Source organism: Amblyomma americanum, chromosome 4 (assembly GCF_052857255.1).
Source record: "Amblyomma americanum isolate KBUSLIRL-KWMA chromosome 4, ASM5285725v1, whole genome shotgun sequence".
NCBI lineage: Eukaryota > Metazoa > Arthropoda > Arachnida > Ixodida > Ixodidae > Amblyomma > Amblyomma americanum.
In genome coordinates, this window is record NC_135500.1 from 216,305,024 (window position 1) to 216,326,076 (window position 21,053).

At 52.9% G+C, this 21,053-nt stretch overlaps 1 protein-coding gene across 2 annotated transcripts in view; it reads left to right on the forward strand.

The window, feature by feature from the left end:
- The window catches only part of Uch (Ubiquitin carboxyl-terminal hydrolase), a 90,812-nt gene that overhangs the window by 29,722 nt on the left and 40,037 nt on the right, over positions 1-21,053 (forward strand). For both annotated transcript variants that reach the window (XM_077663371.1, XM_077663372.1), the window contains one exon: positions 9,917-9,975. In XM_077663371.1, coding sequence (XP_077519497.1) covers positions 9,917-9,975 — 59 coding nt within the window. The remainder of the gene's footprint in view (positions 1-9,916; positions 9,976-21,053) is intronic.

Here is a 21,053-nt window from a genome sequence, read left to right on the forward strand (position 1 = left end):
TTAAGGCGTCAATGAGCATGCGTGCGCTTCGTACGATGGCGAACCTATGAAAACTTCGTCTGCGAAGTCTCTCTATGCATATATCAAGAAAAACACAGAAGATTTTTTTAGCTCATCCCTTTTATTTACTTGCAGTGTCTGCATAAAATGAATGAAAAAAGTTAAATTACCGTCTGCACAACCGTCCGATCACCGCACCAATTTACATTCAGCGATGTTGCAGACGGCAAGTCGTCATGGCGTCTTGGTTCAGCCCGGCACGAAGCACGCATTGTGCAGCGAGTGAGTGCATGCTACGACTTTTCCTCTCCGTTCCCTTTTCGTCAAGATAAATGTAAAACGCCGTGTTGTGCGAACAAGCTAGCTGCGTTTTATTTACCATTGGCGACCGGCGGCGGTAGAGGCCGCCTTCTGTCACTGAAAAGCCTTGGGTGGTTGCGTACAATGTTTTCTTTAAGTACACATCCGGCCTTTAAGTGCAGAAAAGGGTGCCTGAACTATATTTATATTGTTTGTATTTGCTGAAGTCAGTTGGATAAATAAAGCAGCTTTGATATTACTCCTTTACAGTGGAATTCGATGCGCAACCGAGCTTGTGGCTGAGTGTTTCTTCTGTCGCATTGGTCGCGTTCTTTTTCTCGGCAAAGAGCAAAAGCGCCGCTGGACGTTTCGCTGCGGCAACCGCAACGCAGTGACATCCTGCCACCGCTACAGTCGCAATCGAACCGACATCCGCTTCCGGTTTTTTGACCAATCAGGTGTGGCCGCTGCAGCAGATTGACGCTTTATTATGACACAAACTCGGAATACGGCCCCTGAGCAGCGTCGGACGTGACTGCCAAGCGCGCAGCTATGGCGTCGATGAGTGTCGAGCCACCTGCCACGCGCCATTTTGCACATGGGGTCAAGTTTAAGAGCCAGTTGACCTTCATGGGAGGAGGAGTCGATCATCATGGGAGGAGTCGATCTTTTCGCTCTAAAGCTTTGACCGGGCGTAGTCCGCCGATCGGTGATAATGGCGTGCGTCTGTTGCTCCGCGTGCTCCTCGAAGGCGAAAAGCTACACTGAGCAAATTTTTCTTTTCTTTTTTTTTTTTAAAGCAGAGTGATGAGTGGAATGGTTGGATTTCAGTTCCGATTGTGAGACTTCGTCTCGGAGGCTCGTGACATCAGCGCGTGCTCCTGCGTGTTTCACTTTACCGTTCACGTTGCGTATAATGGAGTGCGCTTGATTTGTAAAGGATAAGAGTATAGTTTTATTTGGAGCTTTAGGGTAACTGCAACATACTGCCACGGTATTTTACCAAATGCGCCATCAGATTCTTTTATTATGGTGATGTCAAAGGCCACGCCCCTTTTAAAGCCTTTTGTCGTCTTCATTTTATTTTTGTTGCTACCAACAAAAAAAAAGATGGAAAAAACAGGGGCTGCTAGCTATGCCACAAAGCAAACAAAACTCGGAACACGTGTAATGTGCAGAACAACGCACGTCTACCTCCGCTTCGTGTACTCACGTGACTTCTTTCTCTAGTGGCACAGCAGCCATGTTGCCTAACTTGAAAGGCCGCGGAAAGTGCAGTGTATTTTGTACGCAGCTGAATATCGCAATATTTGTGGGTAAGAACATGGGCAACATTTTTATATTTTTTTTGCAATTAATTTCTGGCTCTGTGCAGTGCCTTACTTTTTTGTGCTTGTATTCTATTTTTTTTAAGTCGAACCCCGCTACAACGAAATTCAAGGGGTGCGCGAAAAATTCGTTGAATCGGAAATTTCGTTGTGGCGAAATAAGCCCGGAAAACTAAGATCTGACAGCACTGTTCAAAAATATCATTTATTTCAAAAAAAAAATAAATTCGGTCATCTTGGCTTGCGTCATTTTTAGTGGACATGAGCGTCGTGGTGCGAGTTTCACACTCGGCCAACAACTGCATCGCAGTGTCGTCGTCATGCGCACCAATGAAAGCACGACTGGTGTCAAATGCGTCCATCACATGCAATGCAGACGGCAGGGCTGGTGCATCTTTCGCTACTACATCCGCTGCTACATCCGTGCAAGTCCGCTGCAACATCTCCCTTTTTCCTGCCGCTGAAGGTCGCGCTGATAATTCCTGCCTTCTCTTCAAGAGAAGGGAACTCCCGCTTCCTAGACGAAGTCGTCATGCTCGTGTCGATTGCAGAGCACAAGAACGAGTGAAAAAAAAAAGTAGGGTAAACGCGCTGCTGCTGTTGCCGTATAGTGCCTATAGTAGGATACAACTTTAAAAAACAGCAGTTAGCACTGGGCCACGGTCCGCGGCGTACTGTATTACTCCGCTGGCCAGTCACAAAAGTGAAAGAAATCAGCTTTTTAATATTTGACTTTATTAAACAAGCCGGGTATCAAAATTCTAGAGCTTATAACTTTTTTCTCATGGTTAGCTTCTTGTTTAGGTGACAAGAGAAGTTTTAACAACGGCCTACATTTTTGTCGTGGAGGAATTCTGTGCGCCGGTCCTGAATGTGGGCGGAGCTTCACTGCAGACTTAAGTTGTATCCGACTATAGAATATGCCGGGCACTATAGTTGCCAGGCTGCTGCTTCCTTTGGCGACGGATTGGTTGCGGCTCTGGCTTGGAAGAAAACGGGCGCTTGCCCCCACGCCTTGTCGCAAGGCAGCCAGCCCGATTGTCATCACCACCAAGCAATGGCGGTCTTCATGTGCGTTTGAATTAGTGGATCAATTGGTTCCAGCGAAAGTTTAGTGGAACAATGCAGCGTGGACCTACGGAAGTATACACAGATGGGCGGCGATATGCTTCTGTTATTGTAAGATAAATATTTAAACCCAGATTCGCATAGCAAAAATTTCGTTGAAGCGGAAACGCGCCCCGAAAATGGTTCGTTGTGATGAGAAATTTGTTCCATTACTTTCTGTGGCGAGCTGACGGGGAAATGGAAATATTTAGTTGAAGCGGTTTTTGTTGTAGCGGGGTTCGACTGTGCCAGCATATTTAACCAATAAATTTTCGACAGTTTTGCACACACAACTCTGGCTTTTTTCGTTCAAAAGTGCTGCTAATAAGCTGCAATATCGTGCATTGCAATGTGCGATGCGTTTGGCGATTCTCATAAAAAAAAAAAACAGTTTGTTCCTCTTGGGGTTTCCATGTAGTAGTAACAATTTCTTGAATTCATGGATTCCTGGCATGGTATTCGAGTCATGCTGTCATGAACATCCACGGCCAATGTCCACCCCACGCAGCAGAGAATGTGCAGTCTCGCCTAATAGGTGGCTTGTCTTTTCCTGCATTCAGCAAAAAATTGCAGTCATCGTTTGCACAACGCTTCTACACGTAGGTATATGCCCAAAGGGCACTGCCACGGCAGATCGAGCGGCCGTGGCAGTGCTATATTGGCTGCAGCCTCCTTTGGGAATCGTTGCCTCGCACTCATACATACATTCCTACTGTATTTACCAGATTGTCAGTCGACTCGAATATAAGTCAACCCTCGCATATCGCGTCAGGAAAGAAAGGCGGGGCGTGCCCACGGGCCCATTCCACAATGAAAATTATAGTCACTGGACTACTCGTCCACACTTCCACCATCGTCGTCAAGCCTGTTTCACATGCTAGCCAAAACGCTCGCCATTCCTACCGCCGCGGCGCCGAAACCTACTTCGAGCCGCCGCTGAGGCTCGAGCGGCAGTAGTGACAAGATTCCAATAATAATAATAATAATAATTGTTTTTTTTTGGAAAGGAAATGGCGCAGTATCTGTCTCATATATCGTTGGACACCTGAACCGCGCCGTAAGGGAAGGGTAAAGGAGGGAGTGAAAGAAGAAAGGAAGAGAGAGGTGCCGTAGTGGAGGGCTCCGGGATGATTTCAACCACCTGGGGATCTTTAACGTGCACTGACATCGCACAGCACACGCGCGCCTTAGCGTTTTTCCTCCATAAAAACGCAGCCGCCGCGGTCGGGTTCGAACCCGGGAACTCCGGATCAGTAGTCGAGCGCCCTAACCACTGAGCCACCGCGAAGTTGGAAATTTTGCAGCGTAAGCTACATCGGCCGCGAACTTGCGATTTCGTTGTGGCGGTGCTCCGAGGAGGCAGAGACAGACCTTGAGCCGCTGCCTAGCAACCGCCACGGCTGGGTGGACGCCGCGTGCCTCGCCGCCTCCGCGCTTTGGTATGACGTCACATCGCTCAGTCCTTCGTCGTTGCGCTCGCCTTCGCTGGCTTCGCCAGCTGTATCGCATGCCTGATAAAATGTCGGATTGAAGCCTCCCCTCTCCCCCCCCCCCCCTACTGCCCCTACGGCCCCTGCCCGCCCTGGCCTCCTGCCTCGGAGATGCAGCGAGAGCGCAACCACAGTTGAGGCGGCGGTATGGACGGCGACAAGCCTGCTAAGCAGAAGGAGGCCTGGAATCGACATCGGAACGAGGTGAAGAGGAAACGAATCGCCCAGGAAACAGAGGAACAGCGCTCCGAACGACTGGCTGAACGCCGTGAATATGCCGCCGCGAGACGGGCACGTTATGTGCCGTCTTTAATGCAACAACAACATAGCTAGACATATATAGTATGGTGGAGCTGCCATAAAAAGAATGTAAACCAATAAGCTCCTGCCTGCACCACTGACGTATAACAGGCTTGACCCAATCGTAAAATAAATGAAAAGGCCCGAAGGCAATCCATCGTTTTGCCACCCGTAGGTGGAAAAATAAAAGAAAGGGGGGGGGGGGGATGCTACAAGCGACCCATCGCCGGGGGAACGGGCCCGGGGAGAGACCCCTGATCTCCCCTAGGACGTAGCGGAGGGGGTGGGATATAGGGTATGGGAAATTGGAATTGGGAAATGGTTATGGGAATGGGGACAGCGAGATTTTGCTCTGTTCCTTCGTTTGACATCGACTCCATTTCTGGCCCGCCTGGCCAGGACAGGTAGGGCATCGAGCTTTTCCAATGGTGCGGCTCCCCCACGGGATGCAGGACCACCCACTGGCTCCGACCGTCGGAGACAGGAAAGAAAGAAAAAAAAATCCAAACTTGGGGTCCGCAGCCACCTGCTCCTCCACGATTTTAAGGGTTGGATCGGACCGGCTGGTTACTAGCCGTCGACTGTGTTTCGCGGTTTTTCAGACTCCGGAAGTGTGTGTGGTGTGGTCCGGCCAACAGAGGCCCAGGTCGTCAGCCTATCGGCGCTTGGCCCTCGGCACCATAACCCGGTAACCCTGCGGGACCCACCTGTGCTACCTTCCAACCACCATGCACTTATTTCCTCCCCTTGCTTGCTCCACGCCTTCTGAGGAGGGAGTATTCAAGGCCGGGCGCCCGGGCCACGAACCAAGAATCGGGCATAGGGTGAGATAAGCCGGGCCTACTCCACCGGTACTCCACACATCGACGGTTTTCGCACTGGTCCTACTGCACACCCTCTACCCCGGCGTCCCCGGTGGTCCCCAAGACCGGGCCAGCCTCGGCGTCCGCAATATGCCACCCATCATAAGCGACCCGCAATGACACTGCTTCCCCGAGGACATCGATTCCGAGGAGCTCGGGCTGTCGGAACCCCCGCGCGGACCTGGCCTCTATGTAGCTAGAAACCGTGCGTCGGCACGCTACCGCGCGGACCTGACCTCTTCGTAGCCAGAAACCGAGCATTAGTAGCCGTGCACGTTCCCGTGAGCGGAGGTTTTTGACTTTTGACATTCCTTTCTACCGGATTTCGTGGGTCCAACCTGGTCTGCCTCCAGGCCTGCCTCCGCACAGACAACGGACCTCACGATTCGGCTGGCCCTCACAGCCGTGGGAGTCGCTGCAGCTCCCAAGACGATGGGCCCCGGAAAACCCATCCCCACCGCTGGCGTTGCACCGGAACAAAGCCTAGTAGCCGAAACTACACCGGCCCGTATCCGGCGGCAGGGGGGGGGGGGGGGGGCACAGCAGGCCGCACAGTCGGATGACTAACCTGGACTTGCATTCAAGACTAACCAAGGCTAGCCAAGCTATGCCTTAGCTTTCGCTATGTATATCCTGGCATAGCCGAGCTAAGCCACTGCCAATTTTTTTACCGCGACGCTCCAGTCGCTTGCTTCCAGGTGGCGCTGCCGTCGGCATCGCTGCTGTGGTCTCACAGCACGCCGTTCTAATGTCGTCGACCCGCGAAGTCCCGCACTTCGCAAAAAACCGCCCTACGGCATCGCGTTTAACAGCTGAAAAATTTTGCCTCGCTGCAGCCGCCACACCTGCATCACCCGTCCCTTAACGTCGAACTTTCAGCCCGGCGCGCAATTTGTTTCTTTGGCACAACTAGTGACAACCATCTTGAATGTAGCCGTGAACGAGCGCCGAACGCTTACTGGACCCGGAGCACTAATAACGAAGCACGACAGTAAAAACCGGTAGAACATGGCCGGCAGTCAAGTCAGATGCGTCAAACACAGCCAAACAAACTATGCGTGATTGGCGTTGACTCTTCAATCAGCTATACTTACACTTCCCGGAAGCGCTGCCGTTCCGAGTGGCGGTGTCGCCGCGATTGGAACAGCAGCCCTTCCATCAACTGTCGACACTCCCATGAGCGCAGAGTACGAAGTTAAAAGTAAAAAAAAAAATTAAAACTCTTCCGGACAAGCGCGCAGAATATATCCGAATGCTACTGAATAAAGCCGTAGCGCAAACATAAAATTGCAACCACGTAATGAACTCTCCCAACAATCTGATATTAACTTTTCTGGAAAAAAAATGGGTTCATTACGCGAGTTGTTACGGTATATATGCCGCCGTGGTGGCTCAGTGGTTACGGCACTCGGCTGCTGATCCGAAAGACGCGGGTTCGATCCTGGCCGCGATGGTTGTATTGCAATGGAAGCGATATTCTGGAGGTCCGTGTACTGTGCGATGTCAGTGCACGTTAGAGACCCACAGGTAGTCGAAATTTTGGGAGCCCTTCACTGCGGCGTCCCTCGTAGCCTGGGGAGCTTTGGACGTTATAAACCCTCTAAGTCAAATCAATGTTACGGTGTATGCTAAAACTAAAGAGAGCGACATAGGCATCACCATTGCTCGAGTGGCAGTTGAACATATGGCTCTTTGCTTAGTTTAATGTTATGGGCTAGCTTTCAGCCACACAGGCTGATCTCGTCGATTTTTCCACAGGACAGGTGTTCATTTAATTACTTGTTGTTGCACGAGGTGCTAATTATTCATTGATCACCTGCACGTCTGCTCATGCTTGCAGCAGTGGCTGTACAGTTAGGTCAGTGCCAAGCCAAACGGAAGAATCTGATGGATCCAGCAGCGCAAACAAAAAATTGAATACAGTTTTTATTCTCCAAAATGCTAGATTGTTCCCAGGGCGTAAATTTGCATTTAGCAACTTTTCTTGGCACAGAGGCCATTGTACGTTGGCCATTGCACATAGGCAGGATACGTTTGGTACAGAACGAGTCACAAGAACAGCAACATATCGTATAAACGCGTGTAAGGGAGGCTTTTTTTTTCAGGTTCGAGGGCCAATTTTCGCGGTGTGGCCCATACACGCGATGTGCGAAAAAAAATTTCAAATATAAACACCAATCGGGGAATGAGCGGCATTTATTCTACGTTGAGTCGTCGCTCACGGAGCCGGTGGTGCCGTGCTCTGGTGCATCCCGCAGGAAGTCTCGCAGCATGCCCGCTGTCAACGCGTGGCCGTTATTCCGCAGTTCCTTCAGATAGCAGAGCAACTCTTCTTCCAGTTCGGGAAACTTGCACAGCTTGCCTCGGAAAGCGCGCTTTTTACAGCTTGTGTTCCTCAATGCCATCCTCTTGGTTGCACCATCGCCGGACGCACTTCTCGGCCACGTCGAATTTCCTGCCCGCTTGCACGTTACCGCGAGTTCCGCAACTGCCGTGCTTTTGACAGCTACAAGAAGCTGGAGAACTCATGCCGAAATGGATAGCGGGAGCTCGCAGGAGGCAAAAAAAAATGATGATGATGACCGGCGGCCTCGGGCGCCATCCGTGCGCAGCACCTGGAAGCTGCTATGCGCGTGCGTGGCCTCCGCGATCAAGCGAACCTTTGCTCGCTGCCGGAGCTGATCGCAGAGGCCACGGCGCGTGCATTTCGAAGGCTATTCCCGCGTGGTCGTGGAAAATTTGGGTGCGGCCCGTACACGGGTGCGGACCTTGCACGCGTTTATGCGGTAATGCAAAATGAATACTTGAAAAACATAAACTCTTGCTGGGTTTATATGAAAAGTAATTCTGCCTCTTTTGGGAAAGCAGTGGCGCTCTATTAAACATTTTAAAAACTGGTAAATATTCCCTAATGATTGTAATTTGTGCTGAGTGTGCAAGTGAAGAACAAACCATGGCTCAGAATTTCAAGTCGGGGAGTTCAAGGCAGCAGTGGGGTCACGGGGTGGGCGGGTGGGCGGGTGGGCTTTGGGTGGGGGTGGGGGCGCAATCTGCATCGGGTACAAAGCTCAATGGGATGCAGAGGCAGCAGAGGAGGGCTGGAGGTGAGATGCAGTGCAGGGACTCCGGAACCGTTTTTGAGTGGGGTGCAACACTTCGAGTCTGTTTTGTAATTTAGTTTTTTTATTCCAGGCCGCCGCGGTGGCTGAGTGGTTACGGCGCTCGGCTGCTGGCCCGATAGACGCGGGTTCGATCCTGGCCGCGGCGGTCGAATTTCGATGGAGGCGAAATTCTAGAGGCCCGTGTACTGTGCGATGCAGTGCACGTTAACGAACCCCAGGTGGTCGAAATTTCCGGAGCCCTTCACTACGGCGTCCCTCATAGCCTGAGTCGCTTTGGGACGTTAAACCCCTATAAACCAAAGCCAGTTATTTATTCCTTAATTTAATATTTACATACTGAATTATATACTTCTTGTTTATATTTTTCTTATTTTGCACAGTTCAAAGGTCTGTGTGTGTTAATGCGTATAAAACTTGAAATAGGCTGCACTGAAAAGTTTGTTCTGCTAATCATGCTAATGAACAGGGGTCAGAAGGGGGGGGGGGGGTCTCAGTGTTTCAATTCCGAAGGTCACTACCTCCTCTGACGTTGTGTCGAAATACTTTTTTTTTTCTAGTAAAATCAAGGTTTCTTGATTCCAGAATCGCTACGACGTGTAGGCAATACAGGCGAGGGTCCCTGAGTGTGTCTGAAGACACCTCAAAAATGGCATGCATTGACCTATAGGAGGCCAAGCATCGGTCAGCATTGGACTTCTTCACCATCATCGCTCAAAAAGATTTTCTTTGTCTCTCACAAGGTTTTCACTAGACCTGCAAAAATATTGAGGATATCGCTGCCTGTAGTATAGTGTCATGAGAGGGGAGTGTGGATCTAATTTGAAACTTATCAAAAACTACATCTAGCCTGTAATCGCCTAGACTCTCAGGCGTTGCAGGATTGTTTCTTGAAAGCGACTGTCAAAAAGCATCAACATTAGCTTTGCAGCCCTCACGGCCATGAGAACAAAATTTTGATTTCATTTTTTTCTTTTTTTGCTCCATACACACTGAGCGAATCCTTTCACCAAGTGTGGTCACATTTTGTACATTTGTTAGTTCCTGACCAGGGTGCGCCGGGTGCAGCTGACCCTATGGACGCTACTGCAAGGCAATGAGGGCAATTTGTAGCGCACACGAAGATAGAAGTACGCAGCGAATCTCTGCAAGTTTGGCCTGACAGTCACCAGGTGGCGCCACCTGTCCATCATCCGCTGTTTCTGCAATCCATTCTATTCAGATTCAGCCGCAGAATAATTTACATGTTTTTGGATATGAGGGGATCTGTTACGCGTTTAACTTTATGCCCACTTCAGTTCAGAAAAAAAGTTTAGCAGTGACACTTTTCTATTTGAGACAGGAATTCACAGTGTTACTATGTTGCACATGTGTTGTTTAACTTTTTTTCATCCCTGTTTTGTGCCTAGATGGACGCAAGCCATTCCCTTTCAACTGTGGTGCTACTACTGTGGATTCCTTCTTGAAGGTCAGTGGTGCTTCACTGTTATATATAGTGTTGTATATATATATACCTCTCCCCCCCCCCCCCCCCCCCCCCCCAAACCGCCGTGGTGGCTCAGTTGTTACGGGCTTGGCTGCTGACCCGAAAGACGTGGGTTCGATCCCGACCACGGCGGTCGCATTTCGATGGATGCGAAATGCTGGAGGGCCTGTACTATGCGATGTCAGACACGTTAAAGAATCCCAGGCGCTAGAAGTTATCCGGAGGCCCCCCACTACGGCGTCCCTCATAGACTGAGTCGTTTTATTTCAGAATACTGCAGGCCACTGCTTGGCCCAAGCAGGGACGTTAAAACCCATAAAGCATGCAGCTTCCCTCATAGCCTTGTGTCGCTTCAGGACGTTAAGCCGTGAAATTTACATTTTATGTTAGTGCTCTAAACTGTAGTTTCACGACGAGCTGTGTACCGAAGTTATTGTCACGCGATAGTCATCGCCTTGGCGCTTTGCAGTCGCTGTCACATCACAGCAATAATATGGCTTGCAGACTTCGTTTGCCAAACTGAAAGGAGCACTTCTGTATATGTCGAGAAATTGTGGGTTTTAAAAGATTCCGCAGTGTTTGTCAGCACCAAAGCCTTAAAATGTATATTCGGGCTAGGCACTTTCGACTGCCGGACCAACTCCTTAAGGCGTGGCTTTCATTGCTGAAAGGCCCCGAGTTAACGAAGCTCCTAGTTGATAGTGCCCTCAGGTCAGAGGTTCCTGCGCCTTATATATAATTATATGTGTGTCTGAGGAGATTGAAACGAATGCTTTGAATCTGGTAGGCATTTTTTTCATCGCTGGTAGAAGTAAATCCGGCTGAAACAGGAAATAGTCCAAGCTCGTTTTTGCTTGCAAGCAACATGGCGGGGGACGAGATAAGAAGATTGGCAAGATGAGAGGGGGGTAGAGGTTGTGAGCGATGCGAAGCTGCACATCCTTCGTGTGGTTCCGCGCGCATTAGTCTAGTTCCGCCGCGGGACCCGCAGCGCCGTCGAGTGAGGGACGACTGCTCTAGCCCCCCCTCCCTCCTCACACACGAGACCTGAGGTGGGTTCCGGGGCACGGCGCGGGACGTAAGAGCATCGGTCGGGGAGGTGTTCGGCGGCATTCGTCACGTCACCCGTTTGCCGCTCATCGTCACCACTTCTCCCACGCTGTAGCAGGTTGGCTACAATGCCCACGCCGCTTTCCCCGCCGTCGCCCTGCGTGGACCTGAGCAGCGCCCAGAGGTGCGCCCTTCTTGGCCGAAGGCGTGGCGCGGCGGCGGCGTCTGGGTGCGCGCTTTTCGGCGCTACCAGACCGGTAGTCGCCTGCCGCGCCGAGCGCCATTTGTTTCAGCGCCCTGCTGCGGTTCTCTCTTCGCTGCTGTCCCGGTGCGCAGCTTGCTGCTCTCCCGAGAGGGAGACCGCAGCGGTTTTAGCCGCCACTCTGCTGCTGCTGCTTCGCCGTCTTGTGCGACGCTCACTTTCGCGCGGGCCACCGGTTGGAGGCACCCTAGCTTTCTCTGCTGCAGCTAACAGCCGTCCGACGGCCACTGTGTGGACACCTCCGGATTCACTTGTTTGTCGCTGTTACTGCGGCCCGAGGGGTAGTTCCCCTGCCGGTGCTCGTGGAGTAAACTTTGATGCTCCGAGAAGCAGCCTGAGTTTTGTTGTTCGCGTCGCACAGGCCTCGCAGGCGGTTTGTGTGGGGCCGTACTTCTGGACTGAGGGTGCTGATGGCATTCTAGAAAGCACTTGAAGTCACGAAAGTATCTTTGATTTCTTTTGCCCATATAGTATACTTTGGCCACTGCTTACAACGTGACTGCAGAGTCTCCAGATGCAGGGCCTTCAATCTTCGGTTTGCAGACCTTCCTTAAATGTTCCTGAAGCGGTTAAGGCGACCACGTTCGCGTTTGCTCCCGGCTGCAAAGTTCATTTCGCCCCGCTTAACGTGTGTGTTCCTGCGCTGCTTGAGCCCCCCCCCCCCCTTTTTTTTTTTGCAGTTGGAAGATTGAGCCAGCAAAGTTTGGCTGGCATTTATGGGGTTCATGTCTCAACGTTGAACACCGTTTGGAGGAACGCTGTAGAGCCCTATCGAGCTCCGAAGCAAACGTCAGTATTCTGAAAGACACTGAGGCAGTGCGGTCTGCATGCGTGTAGTTAGACGCGTGTTTATTACAGCAAAAAACGTTACCCTCCGTCAAGTATACTCTTGTGTGCCCGTTCCTGCGTTCCACGTTGTAGTCGTTAGCGTAAAACGGCACCTGACAAGTGGCAGGTGGCAACGGAGCGAAGCGCCACCTGCCACGGCGAGAGCGGAGCAATGGACAGCTGGAAGGTGGCTGCCACGGCAAGATCCCTGAAGGCTTGTGAATAGCTGTGCTCAAACCTCGCGTTACCGGCTATCGTAATCGTCTGTCAATTTTTAAAATTTTAATTAGACGCGTGAGTTACTGGGTGTTCCAGTACTGCATTAAATACGACGTCACGCTTATCAAACCGTTTTCGATGCTTGTAAGCGAACAAGACGAAAGCCTGTGCAGTGGGGCGACATTGACACTGGTGGTGGTTACTCCTATGTCTGGATACAATTAAGCCGCGCAGTCTGAAGTGACTGTGACCCCAAAACTACCGACTAGCGGAACTATAGCCATCAGTTGGTGCCTGTTCGTAGACTGCGTCTGAACATCCGATCGTTTACTGCCGAGACAGTACGCAGTGCTCAGAGTGTAAGGGTGCTGGCTTCTTACGTTGCTTGTACGTTGAGCATGCGCGTAACGAAAAGGTGACCATTACCACTCGTTCGATTCGGCCGTCCTGCCCGTATAGAGCGAGGCTTTCTCTCCGTCAGTTTTTTGAATATTCCCCGACAGGGACGACCGCATATGCGCCGCCGCCGCCGTCGAGGGCCCCCAATTTGTTCGCGGCGAGTCGGCCGGGCTCCTCATGCCCCATTGGCTGCGCAGCTTGATTCTTTATAGCGAGCAGAGGAGGGGGGGGGGGGGGGGGGTGAAGCGAGGAGACCCCCGGGGTCATCGCCGGCGTCCATTAATAAAGGGCCGGCCGGACCGATTTGCGCAAGCTTCTTCGCGTCGGCCCCGTGCGCATGTATACTACGCGCGGAGAGCCGAGTGGAACGCGCGCAGGTGCCCCCGAGATGGATGGCCTGCGCTGCCCCCGGGCGACCCCCCTCGCTACGGCGGACCGACGAAATTGGCTCGCGGGCTGTGTGCGCGCGGCAGGAGAGTCAGATCCTTATGCCGGACCCCCCCCCCCCCCCCCCCCCCTCCTCCTTCCCTCTCCTCCTGTGGCCGCCTTCTCTCCCTCCTTCGTCCGCTTCGAAACGGAATGGCCTCAGGATTCCGGTATTGCATACCGCGTCCAAGACTGGGCTACTCATCTGGAGGACTCTGTCGCTGGCAGGAGAGAATTCAGTAACAGACTTGTCGCGAGTTGTTAGATTCCCAAAAAAGAAAGTAGACCGCAGCGGTGGCCGAGTTGTTGAGCATCCGCCTCGCATGTGAGAGGTCCGGGGTTCGATCCCCAAGTACCGCCGGGTACTCACCGGTGATACAATGGGTACAAGCTTTCCCCTCGTCTGGTGCTCGGCTTATCTCGGGTGAAATGCTTGGAAAATGGGTCATTGGCCCAACCTTGAGTAATCAAAAATACCTTGTGCAATGGCGTTCTTTGGCCATAAATGCCCTTGCGCCATAAAAATTCATAATCATTATCCACAAAAAGAAAAGAAGCACATGTTGGAAACAAACTAACATTTTAAAAACTAGTACCCTTGCACAACATTCAGGTTTTTCTCACCTTGTGTTTGGCATATGATAGCGTTTTTTATCTTCCTGTTTGTTATTATTTTACTATTAACACACCGTACCAACCTTTGGGGTATTCCGGAGTGCTCCTGCTCCTTTAAACCTTTGACAAGGTCTAGAAGTCCTCACCCTCCAGGGATTCGGAGCGCATCGGTGATGAAATGGAGGACGCAAAATCCGGTGGCCCGTGTAACGTTAAGAAAGGGGCGTGCTCTCGTTTCCTCTCGCGCACTTCGCAACGAGGAGCTGTCCAGAAATCGCGAAGAGTTTGGTCAGCAGAGTTTCTGAACATATTCGAATCCGGGTGGCTCTGCCTGCTTTCACGTGCTGTGCTCATTGCTACAAGGCATTCACAGCATTCTCGAGATTCGTGTGTGTACGTACACCTCCCCGTCAAAAGTGTACAGCTAAAGGGGTTTGCTTTCGAGGCCTGCAGCGTGCCTGGTTATGCATCCTCAGTGACCGCAGTCTCTCCAAGGAGGAATGACTTCGCGTCCTCAACTGTCCTAAGCTTTGGACAGCTAGGTGTGCTAGGGAGCCCCGGTACGTAGACAAGAAGCGAATCCATTGGTCTGTATACTTTTTGACGGGGGCTGTACGTGCGTGAGCGCGGCTTGTCTTGTTGTTTCTCTGGGCCGTCGTGCGCGCTGCTTCCCTGGCCACCGCGTGCCCCTGTGCAAATAGAGACGCCGCGAGCCCGTGCGGGACAAAGCTCAACGATGGGCGTGGACGGGGCGGCCGTTTAATTAGAGAGCGGGGCGGGTGTGTCATTCACACCGCGCGGCGTTCCTTCCTCCGCCGTGCAGCATCTCGGCTGCGCTTGCGGGTAACGAGGGTTTACGTGTGGGAAATATGTGCGCGACGTACGAAGGGACAAGGGCAGCTGTTGATTGTCGGAGTTCACACGTGATGCTTATGAGTCATGACATTGACGGGTGACATTACTGCACCTCGCATTATAATGCAATCGATTTGTTGGCAGTTTTTACGCAGTCTTAAGATGGCTGCTGTAGTGGGTGCAGTCAGGCTGATGATGACGATGCAGTGAGGTTGTAGCGAGACCTCCTTTCACCACCCCCCTTCCACCGCACGCTTTCTTTTTCTTGCTATTTTCTTCGAAACGTTGCCATCTCGTAGGCTTCGTGAATAGGTAGGTGAGCCAGGTTCATGTGCGTGTTCAGCTGCGTATTGTTTTAAGAGAAAGTTCGCTGCACGCCCTCACAGGCAGGAAGGAAAGGCTGCGTCGCTTTATTCAGCGGAATCCATCCGGGAGGCCTGTGCAGCAGTGGCGTTTATGTACTTAGCGGATCCTGGACCGTGCAGCTTTTGGCCGTGCAGAGTGTGTGTTCGGTGTTCGTGGGGTTACCGAAAGTACGAACGTTACCGCGCCTTTCCTTTCCTCGTGGCCTCCTCCTCTCCTGCTTTCGTTTTCCCTTTTTGTTGTTGCTGCTCATGGCCCGGGAGTGCTGGCGTCAACTTGCAGCTTTCCGGCGACGCACTTTGCTCAGCTGATATTCGGGCATATATCTTTCTCTGGCTCTGCAGCAAATATCACAGCGCGAACCGTCACCGGCCAGACGTGTATGACTGGCTCGAGAAGCGTGAGAATCAGAACGACGTAGCAGTTTTTCCCCACATGTCGGTGACGCAACATTGGTCTGATAGATTTTTTTTTTTTCCGGCTTCGTGAAACATTGTGAATGTTCTCAAATAGTTACTGCGCCAAGTTCATAAAAAGGCCAAGTAAAATTTACGACGCTGTGATGGCTTAGAACGGCGGTTTTCGATTGAAATTTGCTGGAAATCATCCCCTGTGCTGGAAGCGATTAAAATTGATACAGTTATTTATTATTACTGCGGGTGGGATTAAGTAATCGTTTGAATGCGCTGCTTCTTTCCGTTTTTGCACTTTGCTTTCGCAGCTGGTTTAAATTTGCTCACCTGTATCTTTCTTTTGTACGCCTGGGACCGCTACTGGCGCGTTGTTTAAAGCGGGCGACCGCGAGAAAACCAAATATTGACAAATTGGAGTACACTGCAACGCATAGAGGAAAGGGGGGGGGGGGGGTGATTTAGAGAGGGAACCGGCGATGTAGGGCTACGCGGCGACCTAAGCGTTGATCGCGCGATCACGACTCGCGATCTGTTCGTGCTCAGCACGCGCGGCGGCTGAATCGTGACTGCCACCGTCTTTCGCGGTGCACCGCTCGCGCTTGCCGCTGACCCCCGGGGGTCGGAGGGGTCCTGACCCCGCATTTACCACGGCGTGTCACGTCTCCCGCCAGGCTCCCCCTAGCGACGTGCCGTGGCCTCGCTTCTTCGTGCTGCTGCCGGGCCGTCACCGCGGCTGATCTGTTATCTTGCTTGTAAGCGGGGACCCTCGCGGGGCTCCTGTGTGTGTGCGCTACCGTTGAGGCCGTCAGCACTGCCGCCGCCGGTGTGTGGCGATGCATTGGCTGAGTAATGGCGCGTGTTCGAGACGGCGGCGATAGCCACGTGGCGCCTCGGGCTGTCAGCGACGGCAGCTCGCCTGCAGCGCTGAATGACAGCGCGCGCGTTGTCTACTACCGAGCGTGTGTTTTTCGCCCCCCGTTTTCGTAGTGTAGAGGTTCCTGTCTTCTCGCATAGTCTTGAGCGGGCCCTGTAAGAATTGTAGGGCTTTCCCTACATTTTTTCTTTTTTTTTAAAATTTTCTCGCTTTCCTCCAAGCGTGTGCTTCTGTGCTTCTGCTAAGGTACGGAAGGAGGTTTGTGCTGGGTTCGCGTTTTCGGGAACTGCTGTTGGGAGTCTTTCCTGGCATATGGTCTGGTGATGGTTGGGGTGTTTGTGTGGGCTGCTTTCTCGGCGAGTTAGTTGAAGTATGTGTTCAGTGTCCCCGTTAATTTGCTCGGCCGTGGTGAGTTTTTCTTTTTCTTGTATAAGCTCCACTAGGGAGCTTTTTCTGTGTCTCGTTGGTGGTCATTTTTTCTGCATTATAGCTCATTGGCCTGGGCGTTCGATCGGCTTCTCGCTCAAGACCGCGGTACCGAACTCTGGCCGCAGTGGCGCCCGCATTCCGATGGGGGCGAAATGCAAAAACGACAGAGTGTTGTACGACGTCACAGTTGGCTGGAAGATCCCTGCGTCGTCGAAATTTGTCCGGCGCCCTCTACCTAGGCGTCCCTCCATAGCCCCACATGTGCATCTGCGGGACGTTAAATGGGATCATGCTCTCGTTCATCTTGTTCTAAAAGTGGTGCATGTGCGTGCTTCGGCAAACACGCGCCTTGCGGCGAAGCCAGACGCTGTTAGGCGGGGAAGCCTGTCGCCAATTTTTCTCCATATTGCGCCGCGCTGCATGCAGCCATAGTTCCTACCCTCGGCACCAGAGTGGAAGCTACGAGGCGAGAGCGTTCGAGTCGCTGCGCTGGAAGAAGTATATGCGCTATCCAGAAACTGTCTTTTGCGACAAGCTCTTCGTTGCTCAGCCGTTCATTCGGACGTAGTTGTCGTCGCCCGGACCACGTCCACAGAAGGGCCTCCCTCTCGTAATTAAAGCCCTGCTCTATTGTCGCACATAGATCCCAGATGGCGTGGCTGGCTGACAGTGGGGTGGGACGAAGCGGAGAACGTGCTTGCCAGCGCCTTGACAGCTGCGCGTGGTGTCATCACGAGAGCAACGTTGGCGTCATGTGCACGTACGTCGTAAAAATTAGCTGTGTTCCTGCTGTGACGCGGGCGATTTTCGAAAAGGATCTCGTGCCGGCGGCAGTCGTCCCTATCCTAGCAAACTTCCCTAATCTCATCTCTCCGCCGTGGAAGGAACATTTTCACGATGATGGCTATGGGGTGATAAAACTGACCTGCGCTGTTCAAGGAAACGTTGGTGGGGGGCGCCGGGAGTCGGGTAGAAGATAAAATCGGGTAAGTGTGCGGGGATAGGGTGACAATAATTTGCGTTTTCATGTGTTCACCAGTGTGGTTGATTTTTGCCCTTGACGACGCCCTGCTGAAGAAGGACGCGCCGCGGTTGGGATACAGGAGTGGCCGCGCTCCCGATTTCCTGGCGGCGGGCGTAGGAGGCCGGAGAGCCTCTGCACAGGTTCAACTCATTTAATGTCCGCAATTATGAGGCCACTGTAGCTTGCGCGCTGTTTTCAGCAAGCTTTGCACTTGCTTGCCTGATGTGGAGTCGCTTTCCCGCAGGGCTACCCGGCTACGCGGCTAAGTGGTCCCGCAGGCACTCGTTTGCTCCCCGGATCAGCTTTTGAGCTCCTCTGCTAGTGCTCGTCGATTGCACTGTCTTGTAAAGGTGACTTAGCCTTGGCTGTTTATATCGTGTAGTAGGATGGACAGTTGAGCGAGTTGGGAAAGGTGCATATTGGGTGGAACAGCGCAAACGTAAGAAAGCGCTTGTCTGTGTGTTCCTTGGTTTTTTTTCTGTATTTCGTCAGTTTGGGCTGTTCCATCCAGAATGCTGTTTATATCCATTATGCTCACCACTGTGTATCAAAACAAAGGCCAGGAGAGGGAGGGCAGTTCAAGTAAGAACGTGCTAAGTGCCGCTTTGCTGGCCTTTCGGCTGACTGCCATCATCGGATGGTCTTGTATATTTCTGGCATCCTTGCTTGAGCTATTAATTTTGCATATAGTTGGATCTAGGTGCGTGGAATAATGCAAGTTTATTTAACTTCCCGGGTAAATTAATTCGGAGCCCTTCAGTATGGGGCGTATCCTAGCCCGCGCGCTTTGGCACATGCATCGTGGTGCGGTGCCCTTCGGTGGAGCGTTTGTTTCTCAGCGGCGGTTTCTTAGCGCGAACAGTAATGTATGGTGCCCGCAGCGGAGAAGGAGCTCGAGTAGTGACGAGTCTGTCCTGTGCAGAGGACTCGTCGCCATGCGTCTTCGACAAACGCCCTCGGGCCCGTATTCGTTTGAGTCGCGTGCGCCGAAGACTTGCAGCAAGAAAACGCGACCATGTAGGCCAGTGCGGTCTGCCACCGTGCTTGGGCGGGCGGTGTGTCGTGTAGGCACGCTGCACCCTGTGCGGGAAACCGCCGCAGTCGCTACAGGTGGGCAGACAGGAAAGGAGGCGTATATAGGGGGGGGCTGATTCCGCGTCCGATTTTGTGGAAAGGAGACGAACGGACCGCGGAGGAAATTGGTGTCTGCCGCTCTCCCTAGAGGCCTGCGAGGGATGCGTGTTGCGATGCGTGTGCGCTGCCCTCCCCCAAACCGATTTGATCCAGGGAGAGCGAGAGATGCCGTCAGGGGGGGAGAGCGTTCGCGCGAGGGATCGGTTGTTGTTACTTTTCGCCGGCGCGTTTTTATAGCCGGCTCGCTCTGCGGGAGTCCCGGAGGAGTCGGAGATCAAATCTTGCGGCCCGATCGATCGAGGCTTGCTTGGCCTTCTCTCGCCGCGTGTCTTTCGTTATTTTTTTTTCTTTCTCGCACGCGGCACTGCGCATTGGCCGAGCTGGCAACGAGGGCGTGCGCCGCGTCCTCCAATGGTCGGACCGTGCGCCGCGTCCCCCCTCCCACCGCTCTGCCGCTGCCGCTTCTGCACATTCGGAGTGTGCTCGGTTTTGCACTCGCTACACCACGCGTGTGCGTATGGGTGAAACTCCCACGCCGTCGTAGAGGGGTCCCTCCTCCTCCTCCTCCTCATCTTTGGTTGCAAGGGGTCCTCGGCTGCTGACGCCAGTGGTGTAAACGGCAGCATCGGCGTAATCGCCTCTGAAGAAGAGGCGGAGGAGGCGCAGCGACCGGCAGCTTGTTCCAGGGAAAGGGGGGGGTCGATGGATTGTTGCAGCGGAGGAAAAGGGAAATTACGTGGCCGGGTCAAAATGGCCGCTGCTCCGGCAGCGCTCGGATGCGCTTGTGCGGCGGTAGTGCGTCGGGGTCAGCAATCCTCTTTTCCAGCACTTCTCGCCGGGATAAGCGGGAAGGGGGGGGGGGGGGGAGGGGGGGGGGGATGCCGCGCTGCGCTTCGTGCCAGCCAGCCTGCCGCCGACTTGTTGTGGATGCTGCGCCGTTCATTACGTGCCGGGTGCGCATTTTGTTTCGCGTTTGCGCCCGGGAGAGGAGGCGAGCGGGTTCTTGTGCCGAGGGCGTACGGCACTGTGCGCGTGTGCCGCTGCCCCTTGAATGTAATGGCAACCCGAAATACCTGCGAGCCGCCGCCACTGTCTCGTAACTCTTGTTACGCGCGGTTCATTATACCGCTATTATAATCGACGTGAAACTGCGCGGACCGTTGTTGTTGTATCGGGAAAGGAGGGGAGAGACGCTTTATGTAAGAGCTCTCGGTGTAATCGGGATGCGAATAAATACGTTCGCTCTGCGTTATGGGCACTGCTGTTCTTACCGGCGCATCGCCAGCAGCGGTGTAAAGGCCACACTAATTCACCCACCCTTCGCCAGTGTGGTGGAGGGGTGCAGAACTACGCGTGGGCACGACTAGGGACGTCTAGAAGTGGCTCGCGGCTTCTCTCGCTGCGGCTCTGCCTTTCTTCGTGTTTACTGCGGGGAGCAAGATGAGCGCTCACCGAGGCCACGCGTATTGCTGCCCCTGGTGAACACAGAGTGGTTCGACGTCTCTCTGGCAGAGCCAAGAACCAGGCGTGCACGAGGCGCGTTTTGATCGCTTTCGAGGCTGCTGCGAAGCATGTGTATTGGCACACGTGCCGGCTGTACATCTCGTGCTTGCCTAGCTCTGGAGCGAGCTGGTTGGTCAAGTTGTCTAGTTTGAGCTGGTATCGTGATGGCCAAGCACAGAGGGTCATCAGGAAGATTAAAAAATGGATGCAAAGATTGCATAGAACATCTATCGGTGCGCCTCCTTCTAGGGAACTCGGGGAAGGAAAACCCTATAAAACTCAGCAGCGAGTGCGGTCGAGGCGCTTCCTCTGTCTGATAATCCCCCCCTCCCAAGACGCTCCCCTTTTACTAAAGAGAGACACTGTCAGTTGCTCTGTACGTGTGCAGAATGGAAGTTTCAGTGTCTTCCTCGCAACCCCGTCTCCGATCTTCCTCGTCCCTTCATTGGCCCGACCACTCTACCCGAGTCCCAGCAATAGTCGTATGCATACAACTCAAGAATGACGCGGATTTTCGCCGTCAAATCACTCCTTTCCAGGCAGTGGCATCGCCGGTTCTCGAATTGGCTAGCTTGGCAATACAGGGAGGGGACAATCCCCGACCATGCATGGAGGGCACTGTCCCCTTTATATCTGCCACTCCCTGCGTTGTCACGCTAGCAGGCT